Genomic DNA, 24,061 nt, shown 5'->3' on the forward strand with positions numbered 1-24,061 from the left:
TGTCCTTTTAGCCATTGGCTGCAAGACGCAAAGGTCACCTCTGCATTTCGGTCTATTCTTGGATTTCAAAACAAACACTGTGCTTGCAGAATGACCCCCTAAAATAGAGATGGGAATATTCTTTACCTCGATTTCTTGGCCTGCAGCAAGAGAAACTGTAGATCAAGATTAATGGCGGTAGCCATGACATTCTGTGCAACAGTGTTTTTAGCATCAGCGCACTTAGCCTTGTTCTTTTGTCCCCTTTGAATACCCACCATGCGGTGTATAGACTGGTTGAATTCAGAAACTGATGTTTAACTCTTTTGCCTTTTTTCACTTCACTGCATTGAAACACTTTCCTAAGAGACAGCGGGAGAGCAACTGCTGAACCACTGCAGTGGACGTTTTTTTTCCATATTTAGTCTTAGAGATGCACACTCAGTTACTGATGCACTCGAAGGAGGAATTGGGGGTTCTTTATCTGAGGCAAAGACCTACAGGAGTGAGCCATGGTTCTCTCCTTGACACTGCAAGCAAGTTTATGTGCATGCTCTGAAATAGATACCAGGCATCTATATATAACTGCCATAAAGTGTTCTCCATCATGTCAAGGCACATGTTGTGTGCATGCTTAAGTTGAGCGACTGTTTACTGAGGATTTAGGGGGTTTTGTCTGGCCCCTAGCGGTGGTCGTGAGCTGATATCGGTTGACCCAGACTCATGACCTTCGCAACAGATGGAAACAAGGGGCATGTAATCCTATTAACCCAGTGTTACTGCTAAACACCCATTAATGCAGCATGCATTATCTGTATTGTGTACGTTCACTGCAGAACTGCATGAAATGCTGCAGTACTGTGTGCAAAAAGGCTGTGATTCCTAAATGGGGTTGGTGTCTAGGAACACAGCGTTGGTATGAAACATGCATCATGGAGAAAAACGCCAAGGACAGAACAGCCTCAGGTTAACCTTATTACCGATTTGCAGGGAATGGTCACTCTAGACGGCCACTTATATCCCGAACAATGTCTTCTGCCCTCACGCTCGAGCAGAGTGAGCAAGAAAAGCATTTTGATTTAATTACAGCCATGCACGTCTACTAAGAGCTCAGACACCGACTGCTCCCAGTGAATTAGAAACAAGTTGGGTTGATGCCATCTTCCTCAGGCATTGGGATCTGTCTGTGGCCACCCAAGTCTGAAAAGACTCATTTTGCATCTTTGCCTCACTGCGGCTACCTTCTTTTAACTTTCTCTCTCAGGTGATATTCCCTTCATCCCGTCTGCGTCAGCTGGACAGATTGAACACATTAGACACAATGAGAGCAGCTCTACTCGTAATCCATTGAGAGCATTTAGCCTTATTTTGCTTTCAAGTCTTTATCAAAGTCAGCTGGTAATTTGTACTCAAGGTGAGTCTGATATTTCTCTTTGGTTGTTTGAATTACCTAAGATACTGCCAGCTGGTTTCTGCCTGGAAACAGTGCTTGTATTGTCCTCCCCTCACCCACAGTCATGACTGCAGGTAAAATGACCTCAGTCTGAGGAGCGACGGACCCCCGTTGGAGATAATGAGGGGTTCAAAACTACAGTCTTGTGACAAGGTCTCTGCATACGTTGCAGGAAAATGTGACACCAGTGAACAACCTTATACAAGGCTCTGAAACCAGAGCCTAGTGCTCTCATTGTGTCAGTGAAATGGATCCAAGTTAGAAGCAGAGGAAGAATTGCTGACCACCTTTTGGATCTCCTGATAATTTTTTTTGTACTGCAGGCATGCAATGACTTCTAATGTGTGTGCTGGTGCCTATATTTACATCAGTGCTGGGTATGCTTTCATGTTTGCTGTGGGGTGCATATTGAACTGTAGGTGACCTTGAGAGCTTTGGTTTCACAGGGACTGAATCTCATATATTTAAGATGGAGATTGTTTGTATTAGCAGCCATAGACAAGAAACATTAATTTATAATGTATTAACGTATATTTATTAATGTATTAATGTATTAATTAATGTATAACAATTTAATGTATAATTGTTTGCAATTAATTAGTTACAGCTTACTAGTTTTAGTAAGGTAATTGATAAGTTTAGGTATTGGGTAGGATTAGGGATGTAGAATATGTAGAATATATGTGCTTCATAATTACTAATAAACAGCCAATATGTTAATAATATGCATGTTAATAAGCAACTAGTTAATAGTGAGAATTGGCCCCTATACTAAAGTGTTTCCGATGTTTTCGAAAATATATAGTTTTGCACATCCCTAATGATTTTTTTAATTGGTTGACTACAAAAAAGATCATTTTTTCTGGACTCTTAGAGACTCTGCGACACAATGTTGATGTGACACATGATGAGAATAGCAAATTGCCTGAGCATGAGAGTAGCTGTAAATTAATAACAGTTGCTGTGATTTTCTATTAAGTGCTCAAGCATCCCTGTACCCCTCCCCATGGTCGCCCACTCTCTGAGATGACTTTATGAAAGAACGGATGCTGGCAACAGCCTGTCCTATTAGGATCGTCTCCTAACCAAAACACCTATTTTTAGATCAGTGGGCTTGAATGAATTAGACATCAGTGCTGATATTCAGGCAATAAAATGCTAATAAGTTGTTATGCACTTATGGCCCCTTTACCAGCCAACTCGCACACATTTTCTCACATTTTCTTTATTTTTTCCCCTCATGCATTCATTCGCTCTCTATAAATGTAGTACTATTTTCCAGCCAAATGATCGGTGCAGTGCAGCATTACCATATTTAATGTCTAAAAGACAGTGGTAATTTTTGGATACCTCTTTTAGCTCTTCTCAAAGGATCTTTTTAATTACGAACGTTATGAATATAATGTTATCAATTTACGATTAACATGGCCCTATCATTCAACTAAAGACTACTGCTGCGGTCTGAACAGAGTCAGTGTGAGGATTTATACAGTATTATAATGAACCATACTTAAAATATTGTCTTGAGATATCCCTGAGAAAGATGAAAAAAAAAACATTTATTGACTTACAGACTTGTAGGTTTCTTATTACACCTCTAAATCTAGTTAAGGACTTACAAACATGCCTTTAGTGTCTATAGATTATCAAGTGATGTCAGTTAAGAATAATCAGGCTGTGATAATGAAAGTCATGCATTAGAAAACACATGTGACAGAAAGAACAAATAGGCCTAGATCAGTGATTAGTCCAGATTGATTCTCCAAAGAAAGAGATTCTGAATGTAATAAACACATTGATAACCATAAAACATTGCTTAAGTAACTTATTTATGAGGGTTTTACACTCTTTTATACTGGGTGATTTCAAACAAAATATTGATGCATTCATTTATTTATAGCAGTGGATCTTCTGTCCAGCTGGGACTTGGACATGGAGCCTTTAAACATTTAAGCCTATTTTCCATTTCCCATGTGAATCTAAAGTCACAACTGAACTGGCAGTCTATCAAAGCCCTGTCTCTGAGTACAGAATCCGCTCTCTAATCAGATCTCATTACTGTCCTACCTGGCTGAAGAGGGGGTTGCACTCGAGGGCACTAGCTCTCAGACTTTCTGAATAATAGCATCTCACTTGGACCAGTGACGTGGTCCTTGCTTTGCACTTGATACACATCTCAGTCTACAAGATGTAGAGTTTGACGGCCAATCTGAAAACAGTTAATCAGGATTAAAATTGGGCTCTGTGGCTGTTAGGTTGCCTCTCAGAAAACGTGTTGCTGATGCTGAGATGTTTTGTGAATAAAAATCTATACAGCAGATGTTTCAGATGGAAGTTAATGTTTCTAATCTGGATTTGAGGAGTGGAATATTTGATAAATCAAAAGGAAATTTAGAAGAACTGAAACTAAACGGCCATGCATTGTCAAAATCCAATTTAAATACTTTTTAAATCCTATTGAAATTGGGGTAAAAAAACAAATAGTGAATTTTTGCTTGCATCAACCAGTGTCTCAACAGTTGATTGCCAAACCTTGTCTATGTAGTCTAACGGAGAGTATGAGGAAAATTACTACATGGGAATGGTTAGTAAACGTCTGAAGGATGAATGGGTTCAATAAGCACTAAATTTATAGGGCTATGCTGGCTCCAGAATGGAGAAGATAAAGGTGGCCTGCTGGGATAGTGAGGTTGTGGACAGTTAATTCCTAGATAGATAGAAAAGAAAGGTTCCTGGCCAATAAGGTGGCATGAATCTGCATTTTATCAGTCTAATTCAACAAATATGAGTGGCCCAGATCTTCCTTTAACTGCCCTACATCCAGTGGCCCGCTGTTAATTTGGGTTTTCAGTATGGGTCTCCAGCTAATTTAATTGCTCCTGTTTCAGTTTAGCCAGGCTGTGGAATGCGGGTTTCATTCAGTAGTTTCTGTTTACTACGGTCTAACATCTTTATTTCATTTACAGTCATGTGGCGAAGGGTCAAACAGTCAATAGAGGTCGACAGGGTGTACGCTGCACCTCATGAACCCATTGCTACTGGAGGAACGGTTCTACAAACTGCTTCCTGTTTGAGGCCAGCTAGCAACCTCACCCAAGTTTTTTGTTGGATTGAATTGTGAGGGAATCCATTTAACGGCCCGGGCAGGATGTGTCTCAAAGGGCTGCATGTGCGCATGTCTGCGTCTTTGTTTCTGGGGAAGGAGGCTTAGGAGAGAGCAACTAGTTCCATCTGCATTTGGCATGGGCAGCATTCAGAGCCTTGCCCGTCACAAGCAGCTTGTATAAGAGCCAGTCATGAGACTGAGGATAACGGCTATATATAACATATCTTAGATAGCAGCAGGCTCAAAGGGAACAGGGCACCCAGATAAGAGCCTATTAGCTCGTAAATGCAAGGAATGAATGAGTAACCTGCAGCTTTACTAGAATAGCAGCGTAACTGAATTGTGCTCCGATCAATCAGTCTATCTCTCCATCCGTAATCCCAGTGGTGTCTCAGATGCTGCATTCGATCGCCCTGCAGTAGGAAAGGACAAACAAACTTATAAAGGTCACATTTTGTGTCTTTTCTTTTGCTTTTTACATGCTTTGCCTCTAATTATTCTTAAATTTATTCATAAAAGTCCCCAGATAGCTTGAAAACATGCCAGTACACTGTCAGCAGTAGGTCAGCCTTGCATGAATGTCAGGGCTTTTAAAATTTCCGCGATGCAGAAAACACGGAGTCCAGTAATAAAAATGAAATTTACCGTATAATGCAGAATTTCACGGAATTTGCCAAATTTTGGATGCATGTCCAAAAATAGTTCAGTACACTTAAATCAAGTGTATAGTACTCTCGCTGTGTTTTCATCCTCTGCCGCGTCAGTATACAGTATGAGCACATGAATAATCTCTAGAAACCTTTTGAAAGCCTGTTTTGTAAGGATTTTACAGTTTAAATCAAGAAAAACTATGATCATATCCAAACAGAGACTTAAAGGCCTTCACTGCAACCCTCTGTCAAAATAAAGGTTTGGTTTAACTTAAAGAAACTATGACAGAAATAGTAATACTACTACTAATAAAATTATTATTAAAACATTGTTTTCAATATTTATAAGTAATATTTACCAGTAAAATTATTCACTAGAATGTATTTACCCAGAAAAATTTTAACACTTTTTTTCTAAAATCAATCAATTCGATATGCTTTTCATTGTTCAAACATAATGAAACCATTATAAATTAAATCTAGAAAATTTCATATTCAGAAACTATCATTTGGTAAAAAGAAATATTTCATAGAGCCCTCAAAGTGTAATTGTTTTAATAACTTTTAATAAAATACTGTCAAATTCTGTACGTTCTGGATTTCATTGAATTGTTTTTTAACCTTTAAAACAGAGTCTAGAAAAACTACAACAGAAAAAATGTAATCCAGTAATGTTTTAATGGAAAAGAATGATTTGGGGGTTGGGGGGCAATCAGATTTCAGAGCTTGTGTATTGGAGATCAAGTGCTCCTGGGCCACATGGCTCGGGTTGCTTTTTGCTCCATATGGCATATAATAACGCTGATGCAGTAAACCTATATGCAGTTACGTGCTTGTTTTTGAGTGTTATCTTGGTGCGCCCTTGGACTCGGCTCACTGTGCATACTTGTATACGTCAAATGCATACGCAAATCACCCCTCGCTGCCTGATTGTTGTGTGTAATGACCTTTCTTGTTATGAGAGATTTGTGGAACATTTTCTTTTTAATGGAGAGCGAATGGAAAGGTCATTCTTGACTATACAGATCACTGATTAGTCTTCTGCTTGTGCCTTGAGTAGGTCAGCTAGGCTCATTAACTTTTGTTCATTTAATAGCATCAGTCTAGCGCTAACTGGTTCAATGTGTCCTTTTTTGGTGCATTGAAAATGTGGCTGGATTTTGTCGCCTCATAATAGCGTGATGATCATGAGAGGTCTGGGTGCAGCGGACGCCTCTGTTAATGGGGTGAACCGGTGAACACGCTACTCACAATGAGTAATTTCATATTACTGTAAATAGTATGTATTGCAGTATACCTGAATTTGATATACATCTTGATATGGTATTGATATATGGATGGATGGTCATATGGATTTAGTGACAGTATTAACTGGAAAAGCAAAGTCACTTATTCTGTTTCATGGCATAAACGGTCATACCGCCCAGCCCTACCTACACTGCAGCATGCATGCTTGCGCTCGTGACCTTAAACCTTCAGTGCCCAAGGAGCTTTTTATTGATTGATATTGAGACTCTCCATAACACAGAAAAAGAGAGCTACTGAAAGCAAGAGAGAATAAAAAGGTTGGTAAAAAAAAAGATTGATTAGCTGGAGCTCTAGTGCTCCTGGGGAGGGGGTCTCAAAGGATGGAGATGAGTCGGTGGCATGTGAGGGGGATGCGTAGAGTGCTAAGTGTGTGTGTTTGCATGCTGTCTGTGTGCGTGTTGAGTGAACACCTTCATTACACACGTGTGCACATGCACAACACCTTCAGGGCTTCTCAAGTGGTCCTTTAAAATGCTGCAGACAGGAATGGATTTCCTGTTTTTTGAATATTTTATATTTGCAGAAGCCTTCCTGCTGTGATTCCTGACGCTGATTTAAACCTGCATTAATTCTATAAGCACATCGCACAGTATTATTAGAGACAGACTGATGAGGGGTTGGACCATATTCACACTTGGTTTTCTTATTGCATGTGATGTATTGTTTGCAAGTGAAAACTGGAATCAGTTTGTTACCTTTTAGACTGAAAAACATTTGAGTTGCATAATAGCATATGAAAAACACTACTGTTTAAAAGTTTAGCCTCAGTAAGATCTTTTATTTTTATTAAAACAAAAATTAATAAATTCATATTTTTTTCTATATGATTTGTTCTAAATTGACCAGTAAAGGCATTTAGAATGTTGCAAAATTATTTCGATTTCATAAATGCATTTTTTTTTAACTTTCTATTAATCAAAGAATCAATATCAATATTTTACAATATTACTGTTTGTTTTAGTATTTTTGGTCACATACATGCAGCATTTGTGAGTGTAAGAGACTGCTTTCAAAAACAATTTTACCCACCCCAGTCTATACTATATACATGACTAATCAATGTAATAATAATGTTTATGAAGTATTATTAAAAATGTAATTAAATGCATTGTTTATTCTATACCTAAACTGGTCAATTTAAGGTATATTTTTTAGTATCATTCTTTGGTCTCATTGTTTTCAACACCATATTTAATCTGAATAGTTTTTCAACAATAGCTTAGTGAGGCAGATTAAAATACTGCAGATATAATAAGATTGGGCTGAAATGGTGCGGAGGTATGGGCTACAGTATGTGACCTCATTTCATCAGAGCTCAGCAGCTGGTAATATGTGCTTTAGAGACTCTCGTTGTAAAATCTTTGCTGTTTGATTCCACGTGGTTCGCTGCATTTTAAAACAGCGACAAAAATGGCGCCTTATTGTTGCCTGCTCGTTTTCTCACCCGCTCGACCAGGCCTAGTGTAAGAAAAGAAAGGGAACTGAATAAGCGCAATCATCAGCTTTGTGAAACAGAGAGGGGAGAATTCATGCAAGATGTCATCAAATATGCATTGCAGCGGCTCTGTAGAATATGTAGAATATACATGCTCCTGTAAACCGAGGCAGCATGGCAGCAGGTGTCCTCCAGGTATCCTCTCCACAGACAGACATGCACAGGTCGAGTGTGCTAGCAAAATTATCTGAGTGCAACATGCAAACTCCTCCGCTCACATTTTATGTGCATATTAAGGCATGTGTGGTTTTCTGCTGTGCCCCTGGGGTTTAGATCACTTCCCTTCTCACAGTACTTATTGACACAGACACACACTCGCTCGCTTCTTTATATCTCTCTCTCTCTCTCTCTCTCTCTCACACACACACACACACTTTATCTCTCTTCTCGATCAAATGTGCAAAGGATGTGCAAAACTGCATATTTTCTAAATCAGCTTGCATGTGCGTTGCCGGAACAACTAGTCGACCAATGTATTTCTGAGTTCACCCGACCTCAATCAGATGCACGCTTCAAAGGGACCTTTACGTAAGACACGTTCTTATGTTCAGAAGTGCTTAGATGGAGTGCAGCATGGTGAAACAGAAAATGGGTCTTGAGAAAAGTCATTTGGAGACTATTTTAAGCTTAAAACACTCACAAAAATGCTGCTTTAAAGGCACAAGCGAGAAGGCTTTACCATGAAAACAGTCTAGCAGTTAAAGTGTACACACTGTCAGCATGTTAAATAAAGTGTAGACGTTCTAAATACAGAAACTAAAACAAAAAACATCTAAAACTAGTCACGTTTTGCATGACTTATTCCTCTTTCTTAACAATCTCTTCTGCCGCAAAACCCATTGCTATGGTTTTTAATTCAAGAATGTGCAACCGTCAGCTTTTTGTTTTCTTTTACAGTAACTCTCAGTTCATTAGCTGAAATGAAGTTGTGCTGAGTACTAATTGTGGTTAGTACTAATTCATACGAGCTCAGGATCTTCGCAGTCACGACATGTCTATTGATTTCCCAGCGTTTACGGCCGAGTGCGTTCTTTTTAGATGTGTCCTCTGATGTCTGCCTTTTTACCTATTCTTTTTTCTCCCTTTCGTTCTCAGTATGGGGAAGAGGAGGTCTGCTCAGACCGCCTGGATGCTGACTTCCCTGACTTTGACCTCTCACAGCTGGACGCCAGTGATTTTGACTCGGTGAACTGCCTCAGTGAGCTGCATTGGTGCAACGAGCACTCAGATCACTCCCCTGCCTCCATACAGTACAGCGGCGGAGACCCAGAGCTATTCGAGGTCGGAACCATCATCTGTACTTGCTTTATTCTGCACATGATAAGTGGTATTCTGCCCTCTGATTGGTTGTTTTTAGTTGGACAGGCCTCAGTAGGTCACTGTCCCAAATGATGCACTTGCAGTCTGAAGGCCTTTTTGTGTTTACTACCCAACAAACCTTTCCGAATTTTGCCAAGATTGGACTTGAAGGACCGTAAGAGCTAAGGGCAAGATCTGGGAAAGGGCATTAGTCTTAAATTCTGTCTGAATTTACACACACACACACATACACACACACACACACATATAGGATTGAAGGTCCAAGGAATTAAAAATTTCAAGCACCAAAAAGTAATAAATATGAAAAATCACTTTAATCAGAAAAGACTTGGATTAAAGATTTAATTTAGGCTTTTATTCACATATAAACATTGATCTAATATACATACATAGAGCACATCAAATATGGTAAATGGAAGCTCAAACATGCTTGATTTATGTCAAAATAAACATCATTGGTTCTCATGCATCTCACTCAAACAAGCAGGTTTGAGCTTCTGTTTACCATATTTGTACCATGCCATCTATGTTTTCTATATGTTTATAAAGGCTTTTTACATTTACATTTTTGTACATTTTGATTTGTGAAAGTTTGATTGCATGGACTTATAATGGCTAGACAATGTTAAATTATTAAGACTATTAGAACACATACTTTTGTTTGTTTCAAAGATGAAAGGTGAGTAAATTATGACCAAATTTTCATTTTTTGGTGAATTAAAGTCTAGTTCAGTAAACCGTTTACTAAATTATAATGGTGTAAAATTAAATTTAAGTGCTAGTTAAAGCCATTACATAGAGGTAAATGCACATTCTGATGGTATTTTGAGCCATGGGGCTTATGTGGGTGTTGCAGATTCGAGTTTGGCCTGCAACAGTTTACATTTAGATTTTTTTATGAATAACTTCTGTCATTCTCCACTGTTTATGTGTTAAAAGAAAACGTACACTAGACATATGCAAGCTGTGTAAGTGTAGATTTTCCCTATCTTTGCTTTGCAGAGCACTTGTCTTCATTTCTTTCTGGTTGTTTCAGGAAGAAAATGCGGCACTGCTCGCTGCCCTCACAGACAGCCTGGACGGCATTGTTGAGGACGGAGTCGGGGGTCTGTCTGTGTTCCCTTCACTGGGGGACGACCCTGAGGAGGGCGAGGAGGAGGAAGATGACCTCCCTTTGGACAGTGAGCCCCTCCTTGGCTCATTGAGCCCAGAGACAGAAGACCCATCTCTAGTAAGAACCCTTCCTTCCTGTTTAAGGTGGATTTGGATGGGCCTCTGACTACCCCACAGCATGGGTATGATAGGCAACTCAGGTCTGAATTTTTCTCATTTTGGGCTTTTTGTTTCTTTTTAAGCAACCGTTCTAACAAGAATCCTCTTCACAGGCAGGGATGTGCAACGTGGACACCATTTTTATGAACTTTCATTTTTTTCCTCATGTCTCATTACTCTTATCTTTTTCTGAGCCTTAAAAGAAAGTACCATGGCGATACCATGGTATTGTGATAGTTTCTAATGGCAATAACATGGTACTTTGACATTATTCCATGGCAGTTTATGAATACCATGGCATTGAAATTGTACACTACCATTCAAAAACTGAGGGTCAGAAAGATTTGTGCCATCGCAGGAATAATTTACTTTTTAAAATAGGGATGCAGTGATTCACTCGACTCACAATGCGACACGATTCACAAAGCAATTTTCTCAATTTTTGTGAGAACAAATTATTATTGAGAAGGTGCCATTTTATTGTTTCTCAGACAAAATGCTGAACATTCCTTTGTGAAATTGATATGTCAAATAAAAAAACTAAATTATAATTTTAAAACAAATCCCAAATTAAATAAATAAATAATACAAATAAAATAAATCTCTTCGTATAAACGAAGTCTTGTCTGTGCACTTTCCATTTAAAATGAAAGATAAGCACTGCATTTTAATGATGATCCAAAGAAAAGATGCTGCATACATGCACCATGAACAGTTTTTTGATTCAAATTCAATTGTATAATTTCGAAATAAAAAAATAATGGTCTGCGTTCCTTTGGTTCCATATTTAAATACTACTTTATTATGCATTATACAGAGGCTAGATGAAAAGTAAATACCATCTGTTCTGTTGTAAGGACAGTCAGTTCCTCTCAGAGACACATTCATATAAATCCTTATATCACGATTCGTTTAACATCTTGAAAATGTGACTTGAAATGTCACATATTTTGTGCGATTTTCACCAGCTCGGGGATGCATCGTTACATCCCTAGTTTAAAATGGAAAGCATGTTTTAAATTGTAATAATATTTTGCAGTATTATCTTTTTACTGTATCAAATAAATGTGACTTTGGTGGGCCTAAGGGGCCGTTTACACGTTTTCAGACAAAAATGGTAAACTTTTTATACATTTTGCCTGTTGGTTTAATTGACAACGGCGTTTTGGGGACTGAAACAAAGCATATTTTTGAAAACGAGTTTCAAAGTGCAAGTTTTTGAAAATGACATGCGTCATGCATAGTACGTTTTAGGTGTGTAGATGTGCGCAGTACATGTCGATTGTAAAGGCAAGTGCGAACAAACATACACAACAATGGCTGAGTACATGCTAGTGTTGTTGCTGCTCAAGAGTTTGCTAACGCTTCTTCAGCAAACTGTGGATTTACTTTACCAATATTACCACCAACAGCAGAGATGCATCATATACAACATACGTGACCCTGTCTTAAGTCTCTGGGGTATATTTGTAGTAACAGCCAAAAAAAACATTGTATGGGTCAAAATTATCCATTTTTCTTTTATGCCAAAAATCATTAGGATATTAAGTGAAGATTATGTTCCATGAAGATATTTTGTGAATTTCCTACCGTAAATATATCAAAAGTTAATTTTTCATAAGTAATATGCAGAATTTGATTTTCTCAGCATTTAGATTTTTTGGCATCCTCAGATTCCAGATTTTCGAATAGTTGTATCTTGGCCAAATATTGTCCGATCCTAATAAACCTAATATTTATTCCGATGCCTAAATCTCAATTTCGAAAATTTACACATAAGACTGGTTTTGTGGTCCAGGGTCACATATAAACATCACTTCCCTACAGGTACTGTTTACTTACAAAGTGATAGCGCCAACTACTGGCCTGGCATACATAATACAGCGTTTTTGGCAATTTTCGCGGATATGTTTAAACGTAAAGCACTTAAAACTTTTGGAAAAACTTTTCCATCTTTGACTACATCATTGTCGTGTGAGCATAGCCTAAGAGACTTATTTAAAAAACAACAGTTAAAGAAATCTCACCAACCTTAACCAAACTTTTGAACAGTAGTGTACTTCAAAGAATCCCATGGCATTACCATCAAGATAATGTCCAAAAACCTGGTAATACCATGGTACTTTTTTAAGGGATCTACTTCCCAGATCTTTGATTCCCTCCAGGTCATGAAATGGACTTCCACAGCATCTCTCTTTGCTTTATTTTCCAACCTTTTTATGAGAGGACTCAACTCTCATCTCTTTCTTAAGACGCCACTTCCTGGAACAAGTTTGATGTGTTTGTTATCTGTCCCTCTCAGCTCACAAACCCAAACAATTTCATCTGTGTACGTGTACGTGAAACCAGTTATAACAGTTATTACCTGTTGGACAGCTTTTCATTTTTACTTTCTTACCCCCCCCCCCCCCCCCCATCTGTTTTTACACTGCTTCTTCCTGAACATTTGGTTGTGCATGGCCTGTATTGTACTATAGCTGTCTTTCCAGCTTGTCATGTGCGTTTGAAGAATTAGAGACTAGTAGTACTTACAGTAATGACTGTCTTACATTTCACTCAATACCTTTCACTATGCACATTGTTCTAGAATGCCATTGTTTGGCGCCGATGAATGGCCTCCATCTGATTACTGAGATAATCATTGCCTCAGAGATACCAAAAAAGGCTAACTTACAGGGTGTAGCACCAAATTATACAAGAGAGATGTCTGAAGGAGGGACAGATTATTCTTGAATTGATGGAAATAATGTGTATCCATCTGAGAATAAGACTACTTTTATGATGCCACTAGGACTGAAAATACCAGTAATACAACCTGTTAAAAGTTAGTTGTTTTCCATTAAAACTATTGTTTATATTCATGCAACATGGAAAAATGTTCTAAACAAAGCATCACACACTATGTGTTAATTATGAAATGTAATCATTTGTAATACATTAACGTTAACATACTATCGTTCATTATTAGTGAATGTTTGCTCAATACATTAATATTAATTTATACAACTTAAAGTGAAAACGTATTAGTTATACACTACACTACTGTTCAAAGTCTGTTGATCTATGAAGGATTGTGTGACACTGAAGAGTAATAAAGCTTTGCCATGACAGGAATAAATTACATGTTATGTATTAAAATGGAAATTGCAATAATATATTAATGCTCATTTTTTAACAAATAAATATAGCGTTGATGAGCCCAATGTGTTAATAAGAAAAATGACAGATCACAGACTTTTGAATGGTAGTTTATATTAAAAATTTTTTTAACATTTATCAAGAATAATGCATTCTATGAGAGCATTGTTATGGCTATTTCATGTTAACCATTTCAGTAACTAATGTAAAAAATATATATATATATAATAATAAAGTTACAAAACATGGTTAATAAAGTTACTGTCAGTTATTTAATCTTTTAGCAACCTTCCCTGAAAGTGTAGACAGATGCATTTCCCTGTAAGATGATTCAGTAACAATGGAATTGTTCCAGTGTAATTAAGCTTCCTCCTAAAAAAAAAAAAAAAAAAATGAAGCTTCCTCCTTGAGTTTAGTCCGGGTGTAAGAGCTGAGAGCCCCCTCTCCTGGCGATGGCCGCAGTTACACCTCAACCCCATAATGAGGCCAGCCTGTGTGCAAAACAAGGGGTGCATTGAAGAACCAGGAACAGGGACGGCAGAGCACATGTTTTCATGACATAGATGGCCAGTGCATGCCAAACCGGTTTGGTACACAGAAGCTGAGACCCTCAGCGCCCCTCCAGTTTCCTCAATAGACACTGAGAGACATGGACAGACCTGCCAAGTTGGCACATTAACAATCGCTTAAGGGACCCAGCAACGCTGTGCAGCTTCTTACTTTGCTTTCTCTGGTTGCGCTGGTCATTTAGGACATGTATTTCAGATTTTCCAGTAACTTGAACATCTTGTTCTTACAGTGGCTACAGCACAGAACTGCAAAATGCAAACCTTTCTTGATTTTGTGTGCAATTTAAAATGCACCGTGTGTCATCAAATTATAACCCCTCGCCTCTCATTCCCTCCACAGCTTAAAAAGCTCCTGTTGTCGCCCCCTAATGTGCCTGCGGGCCTCGAATTGCACAAAGACGTGCATCGCCATAGCAGCAGGAGCCAACACGTCAAACCCGTGAGACCCGTGTTAAAGGTGAGAAGAAGTTCCAGCCATCATGACTGCGGTTTAAACTCAACACATCTGATGTAAGAAGGCAAAGGAGACTCACTGTAATAGAAAATGGATTGAACTACCTCTGTGTTGGCACGTATGCTGTTCACTACCCGTTTACGCTGTGGTGTATTCCTAATTATCTTATGCCAGCCTTTAGAAACCACACTGAGGATTTGTGCTTCAAAGTTTGGAAGCCTGTAAAGCCTGTGGTTCTTCATTCACTCGCTCTGCTTCGGCTAAGGCCGCTGTCGCATTACAGTTGATGCAGCCATCTGTCATAGCACAGCCACAGCCTAAAGGGCAATGCTCACTGGGTTTGAGATTACTTAAAAGAACAAGCAGTTCTTCAGATACCAAGAGAATATCTTGCAACTAACCATGGCACATTCGTCACTGTAACCTTAGAGCGAAGTGCACTCTGAAATAGACTCCAGGGGTTCAGCTGGCCTGCGTGCCTCGCGTGTTTGCTCATTTCATAAGGGCGGCAGAAAAGATAGCTCACTACATAACGCTGAAGAATACCATTAATGTTAGAACTGTTTCAAAGGGGCTATTTTGCATTTATTACTTCTGTCATTATAGTGCTAAAACAGTTTTGACACATGCAGTTTATTTTTATTTCTTTATATTTTTTAGAAATACTACTATTTTTATTTTATTTAATTTTAATAATTTAATGTGATACTACTGTAATAAGGTCAGAAAAAATACATAAAAATGTATGAACAGTGTGAAATTATGTATGCATGTGTAATAAAAAAAATGTCGTTCAAAATTCAAACACTTTTCTTTGGTTTTGAAAGATTTCCTCAACTATTATGTGGTCATATAAAAACAATAATATTCCAAAATATTAGTATATTTAGCTTAAAATATACATTTTTGCATTCATATATTTTTAAATATATTACAATATATTTATTTATGTGATGCAAAGCTGAATTTCCAACATCATTACTTCAGTGATCCTTCAGAAATCATTATAATATGCTGATTCTGATTGTGCTGTCAAATGATTCATCGAGATTAATTGCATTCAAAACAAGTGTTTGTTTACATAATATATGTGTGTATACTGTGTATATATAATAATGTATATATACAGTAAATACAAACACATGCATGTAATTTAAGAAAAATATTTTGTATGTATATATAATATATAAATGTAAATATTCACATAGACATATGTATACATTATGTGTGTGTATTTATCTATATATATATATATACACAGTACACAGTAAAGAAAAACTTTTATTTTGGATGCGATTAATCGCGATTAATCAGTTGACAGCACTAATTTCTGATTATTATCGATGTTGAAAACAGTTGTGCTGCTTCATATTTTTTGCATACTTGAACAGAAATTTCAAAAGAACAGCACTTATTTTCAGTCAAAAAATTTTCCAACATTATAAATGTCTTCACTTTTGATCAATTTCATGTGTCCTTGCTGAATGGAAATATTAATCCTACTAAGCCCAAAGCTTTGAATAGTAGTGTACATTTTAAATGATTATTTCTTTATTTCTCTTATTTATGTGCTTTACAATATTGCTGTTGACAGCTTTTCAAAAAAGCAGTAATTCACTTGACTTTTTGTGTAACAGTGATTTTACCGCTCCGCTTCACGCTGCGACTAGCAGCATGATAAAATCAAGTAATGCACAACCTCTTGAGCCTTATTGCTTTATTACATTTCAGTTGTGTTAAATATCAAAAGATCAAATGAAACGTCTTCTTCTCCCTCCGCAGAAGGACAGATCAAGCACACAGGAGCGCAAGCCACGGCCGGCGAGGCCCTCCGGTCGTCTTTATACTGAACTCCACCGCCACCTCACCTCCGTGCAGGAGACAGAGGAAGAGGAGGAAGATGAAGAGGACAGTGACTCGGAGGAAGAAGAGGAGGAGTCGTCCAGCAGCGAAGGCGAGAGCATGATGTGCGTCGAGCCACCGAAGCCCCAGTTCTCCTCAGAGAAAGAACTGCACTCTGTGGTGGAGCTCATCAAATACATGCACACGTACTGCCTGCCCATACGCAAACAGGCCATCTGGGATCGCAGAGAGCGTAAGGCCAAGCCCGAGAGCCCGCAGGTCCCCCGCAGCCTCCCCGTGATCCCTCAGAAACCGGCTCCTCAGACCAGGCCGAGGGCTCCCTTCACTCGCCGCAGGGAAATTAAAGCCCACTCCCTGCTGAAGGATCTGCTGGAGGACGTCAGCTCCTTTGACGTGAGCAAGCCTTACAGAATGCACAGCCCTCCTTATATCCACTGCAGAGGGGCTGCGACTCGGCTCGGCGCTGACCTTTCTTCCTCCCCCAAAGCTGAACTGAAAGATTTGGAGAAGGCCGCAAAGCGCCCCAAGAGCCCTGAGCCAGAAGAAGGCTCCCTCTCGGTCAGGCGTTCTCGACGGCTGGCCTCCTTCCCCAGCCGATTCGCTAAGAGAGTGCGTGTGAACTGCAGCCGGTCAGAGCCTAGTCTTGGGCAATCGAGTGAAGAAGAGACCGCGCTCGAGCATCCTCCCGCTGAGCCTCCTTCTGATAGCAGCCAGAGGAGCAGCTCCCACGAGACGTCTGAGGCCTGTAACCCCTGCTGCAGTGACGGTAAGACATCAGTCAATAGAAGTATGCTGCACTCCTTAAAGTGTAGGTTCACATCACAACACTCACACTCTTTTGCCTTTTCATTGTGCAATTCATGATTCATAGTTCAGTCATTCATGATTCATGCTTTATTTGGTTGCTGAATTAAAATGTAACCAAAGATCAGTTTCGATTTATATCAGGGCTGTCACAATTACCTGGTTAGTTGTGCAGTAATTTTATTTACATGCAGCTTCCAGTTTTTCCTGCCATCCTTTCACTAGAGTTGCAGTAGATTTTATGAACATGCTATCAAGTATGATAAAATGCAGAAGAGAACTTAATTCAGTTCTTGCGCTGAAAAATGCATTTAACAGAGATTTCAGTAGCAGTATTGATCAATATCAATGGCCTTCATTAATAATAGGCTACTTAGTAAAAAGATGCCATTTAACACATATTTAAAATATACCATCTTTATGGTAGTTCTTTGCATCTATTTAATAATGCTTTTAAGAAGCCAGTAACCCAACAGCCTGTAATGTGCATTAAGCATGATTTTTCTATTCAGAGAGCCAGTTTAGGAACTGTGAGCTCTGCTGAGATCTCTAACTGTGATGCTGTCTGTTGCTCTGATTGCAGAAGAACGCTCCTGCCTCTGTCTGCCGCTGGCGTCCAAATCCAATGGGTGTGTGTTCCATTCATATCTAATCTATTCTTGAGCCCTGGTACACTTCCAGGCCGACAGTTTAAGACCACCGCTGGACTCCGTCCATCTTCAGAATCGCCTAGAGGAGGCTTGTAGAGTTGCTGTTTTTACATAACAAAACACTCGGTCTCACGCAGTAAAACTTCTCTATAAATAGCCCTGAGGTTCTTCTACCAATTACAGTCATTTGTTGTTCTCTGCATATGCATAGCTCAGCAGTGGTGTGAAGTAAAACAACAGAGATCAATCAAACCCTGCTCCAGTTGTCATTAGAAGACAAATATAAACTCCAAAACAGTAAATCTGATGCAAACTGTATCTTTTCCTCTCTCTCTGTGTTTTTCTTACTCATGTAAGAGTTAATAAAGTTTAATAGATGCGATCTCTTTCTGTATTTCTCTGATCAGAGATGCGCAGTATGCCAACAAGCCCTTTGAGCAGACTCTCTCTGTGGAACTGTGTGGCACAGCAGGTAATTTTACACACTCAGTGAGGGGTATTTTTATAAGTGTGCTGTTTTGGGCATTGTGTGAGCTGTCAGCACTTGATTCACCTCATATGTTCTCATGCATGCTAGTAGCTTGCCAGTTGCATAGTCTGATAATGATAGTGTAGATAATCGCATGTCTAAATTAGGCTAAAAGAGTATTCTGTATATTTATTTTGCAGTTGAAAAATATTACTGTGTAGGGCTGTATATTAAGTGTTTGGTGATATTTGAGTGTGTTTGGTGGTGATTAATGTGTGTGTGTGTTTTCCAGGGCTGACTCCCCCCACCACACCGCCCCATAAACCAGTGGAGGACGAGCTCTTCAAACCCGATGGAAAAGCTGAGCTCACCACCAAGAGCTCATGCCTGGCGCGGGCGCACATACGCAAGCTCCCAGAGCAGACGGAGCTGTATGCCCAGCTGCGCCGGATGGGCCAAACGGGCGACACAGACTCTAAGGGTGGGATGCAACGGGCGTACGGGGACCATGATTACTGCCTGTTGGGTCAGGGAGAGAATTGCAAGACAACAAGGATGATGTGCCGTGTGGAGGTGCATGAGGAGGAGGAGATGGCTGTGAAGGACGAGGAGATGGAGGGACAGGAGGAGAGGCTCCTAACCAATTGCCAGCAAAGGACTGAGGCTGATTCCCCCGTGGCTTTGTCCTCGCCCGGTCCAGAGCAGACCAGTCAACCCTCACCTGTCCGATCTCCCACCCCAGAGCTGGACGCCCAGTCCCAGATTTCCTGTTCGCCCCCCTCCCCTGGCTGCGAACTCCCCTTCAGGTACTGAATGCTCCTGTGGTTTGTTGAATTTGAAAGTGAAATATTGAAAAGTGCAATAGGATGCTACATAAAGGGGTCATCTGATGCTTTTTTAAAGATGGCTATTTTGTGTATTTGGTGTAATAGAATATTTTGACATGCTTTAATGTTCAAAAAACACATTATTTTTCAAATACTGTACATTATTGTAGGTCCTCTATGCCCCGCCTCTTTCAAACGCATTGTTTTCTACAAAGTCCCTCCTTCTGACAAGCGCAGTCTACTCTGATTGGCCAACTGACCCAGTGCATTGTGATTGGCCGAACAGCCCAAGCACTCGTCGGAAATGTAACACCCCTTTCCATAATCACGAGCTTCATCTTTCAAAAAAGCACACACACGCGACGCGTAAAACTCTGAATTTGAACAGTCAGAAGCAAATTCAAGAATTTCATTGGTCACATACACGATTATATAGAGAATATATATTACCAGCAGTGAAATGTGAGTAATACTTAAACTAATAACAAAACAGAATGACCTCCTCTCCTAGGTTCACGAAACGGTCGTCCATAAAATGCGTTGCTGTTCTGTTGTAAGTAATCTTAAAAATTCCTAAATGCATCTACTTTCGGAAGACCAAATAAAGTGCTTTTGCTTTCTCCTAGATACACCCACATCTCCCTGACATGACTGCTTCAACACTAACTGTGTTACTGAAACCGCGTCTTCTTTCTTTGCGTCAACATTTGGCCAGTATTATGCTAATATTTCCACATAATGACGTAGACATGTGGGGCGTGTTTAAACGAGGCGATTTGGGGGGCGTGGCAGAGTCTTAACTTTGATAAATAATATCTCTTTGGTTTTGAGACTTCAGTCTTTGCAACTTCAGGGATCTTAAAAATCAGTAAAAGTGAAGTAACCATGTTTTTTTTGGTGTACTGATTACCATTTTTACTACAAATGCTGTGGTTGAACTATGGTTAGTGTAGAAAAACCATGGTTTATTTGTTGTTGCCATGTTTTTTTAATTTTATTTGTGGTAAAAGCATGGTTAATTTTTCTAAAGGTAGAAATATCCTACTTGTGCATCTGCCTTATAAATCCCAGTGCCACAGGATGCTAACAACTCATTTTTCCCATTTATTAGCCATTTTGAATAACTCAGCCCTGTCCTCCTTCTTTCAGCGATGAGAGCTCAGAGACGTGCCATGAAGCAGCTGAAAAAAGAAGCAAGACGAAGTGTGGACAAGAGAATGATGTGGTAGGTCGTGTTTTCTAACCGATTTGATCAGTCGCAGCACTAACCTAATTATCCAAGCCGTAGATGCATCTAAGGTCTTATTCGTTTCCTTTAAGTGCCATTGAGTGTATTTGTTCTAATCCACTGTGCATTTGCAGAACAAGTGCCAAGTGATCTACATTCACAACCTTCCGACCAGCGTCACTCAGTCCATGCTGCGTAAGCGCTTCGAGGCCTTCGGCCGTCCGGAGGACTGTAAAGTGGTCATCAAAAACGAGTGGGTTCCATTTGCGTCTAGTTGTTTGGCCTCATCGTGCTCTGAGTTGGAGAATGGCGCGCTGATGTTTCTGTGTGTTTGTGTAGGGAGCGTTGTGGGGTGATCACACTGAGACCGTCTCAGGACGGCCAGACCTCACGGCACAGGTGGGACTCGCTCGGTCCGAGCGGGGGGAGCGTTGGCCGGCGGTTCGGCAAGAAGCGTTACATAGATCTGGGTAAGAGAACACAGAGCTTCCTGTCTCTTTAATGTCGTCTCTGCATCAGACGTCTGATGCTCTGTTCTGAGTCAGACGAAGTCAGAGGAAGGTGTCTTCTAATTTCTAAGCTAATAAACGGCCTAATTCGACTTCATTTGCATTTAAATTAAAAAAAAAAAAACTTTTTGATTCTTGGTTGACCCACTTGAAAAGAAGGGTGCAGTTTTAATTATAGTCAGGCCAGTGTGCCGCAGCACGGATGAAATTACGCGTGAAGTCAATGAAAAAGCTGCTTGCTTGGTGATTTGTTCATTTTTAAATACGAATCGTCGTCTAATTCAGCCGGATTATATCTTGTCTATGTCAAAGATTGGTTAAAAAGGTGAGAAAAATGCTGGTCAAATGATAATATGTTTTGTATATGAATGATGCTGGTGTTTAGGTCAGTGATTCTCCATTGGTTTTGCTTCCCAGCACATTTAAAAAAATGTTTATCATTCAAACATCAAATATTGAAATCAATTCAAAATGCACGGGCTCATTATGCAGATTAGTAACGACATGCATAAACTGAATAGGAAAACTGAGATTTGTTTATGTCAATTGAGAAATGCATAAACAACAGCACAAGTCTGATTTACCATCCTCAAATATAAGACAACAGACACTGGGCCAAGTAATTAATAAATGATCGAAATAATTTAGGGTAGCTAAGATAAAGCTAGTTAAAGGAAAATACAAATAATTCATGAACATTTTTAATAGAAATAAAGAAACTAATATAAATACAAAACTAAAAAAAGCATGATAAAAAAAATTAAATAAAAATGACAAAAGCACACAATAAAATTACAAAAACAAACTAGAATTAAGATGATCAATAAAAATATTAAAAAGCTCATTCAAAATGTAAAATTACTATAATTGCATATAAATAACACTTAACAAGTGGCAGGTAATTTTGTTCTGGTTTTTGGTAGAGCAATCAAAAAATACAGGAAGCATATCTTTTTTTTTTATATGAGTATTGAATTGATTATCTTTCTATACTATGCATGATTATAGTATTTTTTGCATTTTATTCTGTATAATAATATAATATATCTGTAGAACTCATTTCATAATTTAGTGAGATTAATTTAGAGAGATGTGCACAAAAAATATAAGATAAGTAAAAAATATCCATCAATAGGTATCATATCTTGGTTATGTTTTGCTGTTACAGAAAATATTTTCAAAAATCTATAAATTGCTTTTAGCAGATGGGCCTAGTGTAACTGTGAAACTAACTGTGAGTGTTCTGCCGTTCAGATGAGGCGGGTCCCGGTCCGGTGAAGAGCAAGTATGATGCACTGGACTTTGACGCTCTGCTGAAAGAGGCCCAGAGGAGCCTTCATCGCTGACACGCGCCTTACCACACCTCCAGAGTCACGCCCCGCCCGAGACTCGCCTCAGCACCTCAACCAAGGCACTTCTTCATGTTTACATTTTGAACATTGGAATAAAAAAATAGACCTTGTTGCTTCTAACTGAGGATCGGAGGACAATGGGGCGGGAGGATTACAAAGGAACAGAATCAGCTCTGAGACACCGGACACAAGTGCTGCTACTCGTGTGTTTGATGCCATTCATGACGTTGCGAGCAGCTCAGGCTTCGTAGCAAACAGCACTCTTCTCCATCGGTTGTTGTGACGTGCGTGTGCTTTTTTTTTTTTTTTTTACCCCTTTGTCACTCTTCATAGACCTGCAAGGTGCTTTCACCATTTTGTCGTACAAATATATAAACAAGCTTTGTATTAGCGAAATTTCGTGGATGTTCAACTTTCTCTCTCTCTGTGTGTGTGTGTGTGTGTGTAAGTTACAATGGATTAAAAGTGGATTTAAAAAAACGACAAACAAAAAAATCCTACAAGGTAGAGTTTACAGATCAATAAGTCAAAAAAAAGTAGTCTTTTTGTAATTTTAGTGCTTCCTTGATTTCATCTATGCACTCAAACGAGGTAGTGCTTCTTTGGTCTGACCTTTGCCCTCCTCTGGTGTGGAAGGGGCTTTTGCTGCTGGCTTTCAGACACAACTGAGTCCAAACCCAACTGTACTTCCTTATAGTGTCTAATTTTTGATGTTAAAATACTCCTATCCAAGCTAAAAACTGTTCAAGTAAACTCATATGTATAAAAAATTTGATTTGTTTGTTTAAGCAGCCAGACAGAGCCAACAGTTTAAGTTTAGGGGCGGGGCTTTGTCTTTGGATGACTAATTGACCCTTTGCTGGCAGTTTGATTGACAGCTGATCTGACCAATCATAATGTAATTTTTTGTCCGAAACAAACTTTATCGTTTATCGTTGGTGGATTTGATCTTGAACAATGGTGTGTATTTACAGCTTTCTGCGGTTAAAGCAAGATACCTTCCAATGTTCATTCATGTTTATTTAATGCTATAACTAGTAAAGAGGAAGAGATGATCGCCTCACGTGCCGCTTTAACTGAGGCACTACAGAGATCTGTCACGTCACACTAAAGCGCAACAAAATTTTATATATTGTTTGAATATCTTAAAAAAAGACCTACTTTGAAAGCTGACTAAGTAATCTGCTCTGTCTCTGCCGTGATGTATCTTTCACTGCATGAGAACGTGATGAGTGGCATGGCTTGTCGGACATAGCAACAGTAATCTCAAACGAAGAGTCAATTGGAAACCTGTTTGAAAACAGACATTATGTTTGGCACAGAAATACACACTTCATCTTTACCTCGCCAGTTACCCGATACCATTTTACTTGTCAGAATGCGAACCGATCCAGATTAGAATCCCAATCTGAGGGAAACGTATTTCCAGAATGTATCTTTCACAAATGTGATTGTAACACCCATCCAGTCGGTCTCGATTCGACTGTACAGTGGAGCGGTTGGACTCTCCCAGTAGCAGAGCCCTTCCAGACATCCAGGCGGTTGATGCATAGGAGCGCTGCTGAGAGAAAGCTGACGGTAAACTAGGAGGAAGATCTTTCCAGAGCTCAATCTC

General features: G+C 39.3%; 1 protein-coding gene across 1 annotated transcript in view; it reads left to right on the top strand.

The window, feature by feature from the left end:
• LOC132109416 (peroxisome proliferator-activated receptor gamma coactivator 1-beta-like) overlaps positions 1 to 23,595 on the top strand; it is a 41,901-nt gene extending 18,306 nt beyond the window's left edge. The window contains exons 2-12 of the mRNA XM_059515465.1: positions 9,087 to 9,272; positions 10,348 to 10,542; positions 14,631 to 14,747; positions 16,527 to 17,373; positions 17,995 to 18,040; positions 18,469 to 18,533; positions 18,823 to 19,336; positions 20,507 to 20,582; positions 20,720 to 20,838; positions 20,925 to 21,055; positions 22,349 to 23,595. Of these exons, the coding sequence (XP_059371448.1) occupies positions 9,087 to 9,272; positions 10,348 to 10,542; positions 14,631 to 14,747; positions 16,527 to 17,373; positions 17,995 to 18,040; positions 18,469 to 18,533; positions 18,823 to 19,336; positions 20,507 to 20,582; positions 20,720 to 20,838; positions 20,925 to 21,055; positions 22,349 to 22,440 (2,388 nt within the window). The 3' untranslated portion in view covers positions 22,441 to 23,595. The remainder of the gene's footprint in view (positions 1 to 9,086; positions 9,273 to 10,347; positions 10,543 to 14,630; positions 14,748 to 16,526; positions 17,374 to 17,994; positions 18,041 to 18,468; positions 18,534 to 18,822; positions 19,337 to 20,506; positions 20,583 to 20,719; positions 20,839 to 20,924; positions 21,056 to 22,348) is intronic.
• The last annotated feature ends 466 nt before the right edge of the window (positions 23,596 to 24,061 follow it).

The sequence above is a fragment of the Carassius carassius genome, chromosome 29 (genome assembly GCF_963082965.1).
Source record: "Carassius carassius chromosome 29, fCarCar2.1, whole genome shotgun sequence".
Taxonomy (NCBI): Eukaryota; Metazoa; Chordata; class Actinopteri; order Cypriniformes; family Cyprinidae; genus Carassius; species Carassius carassius.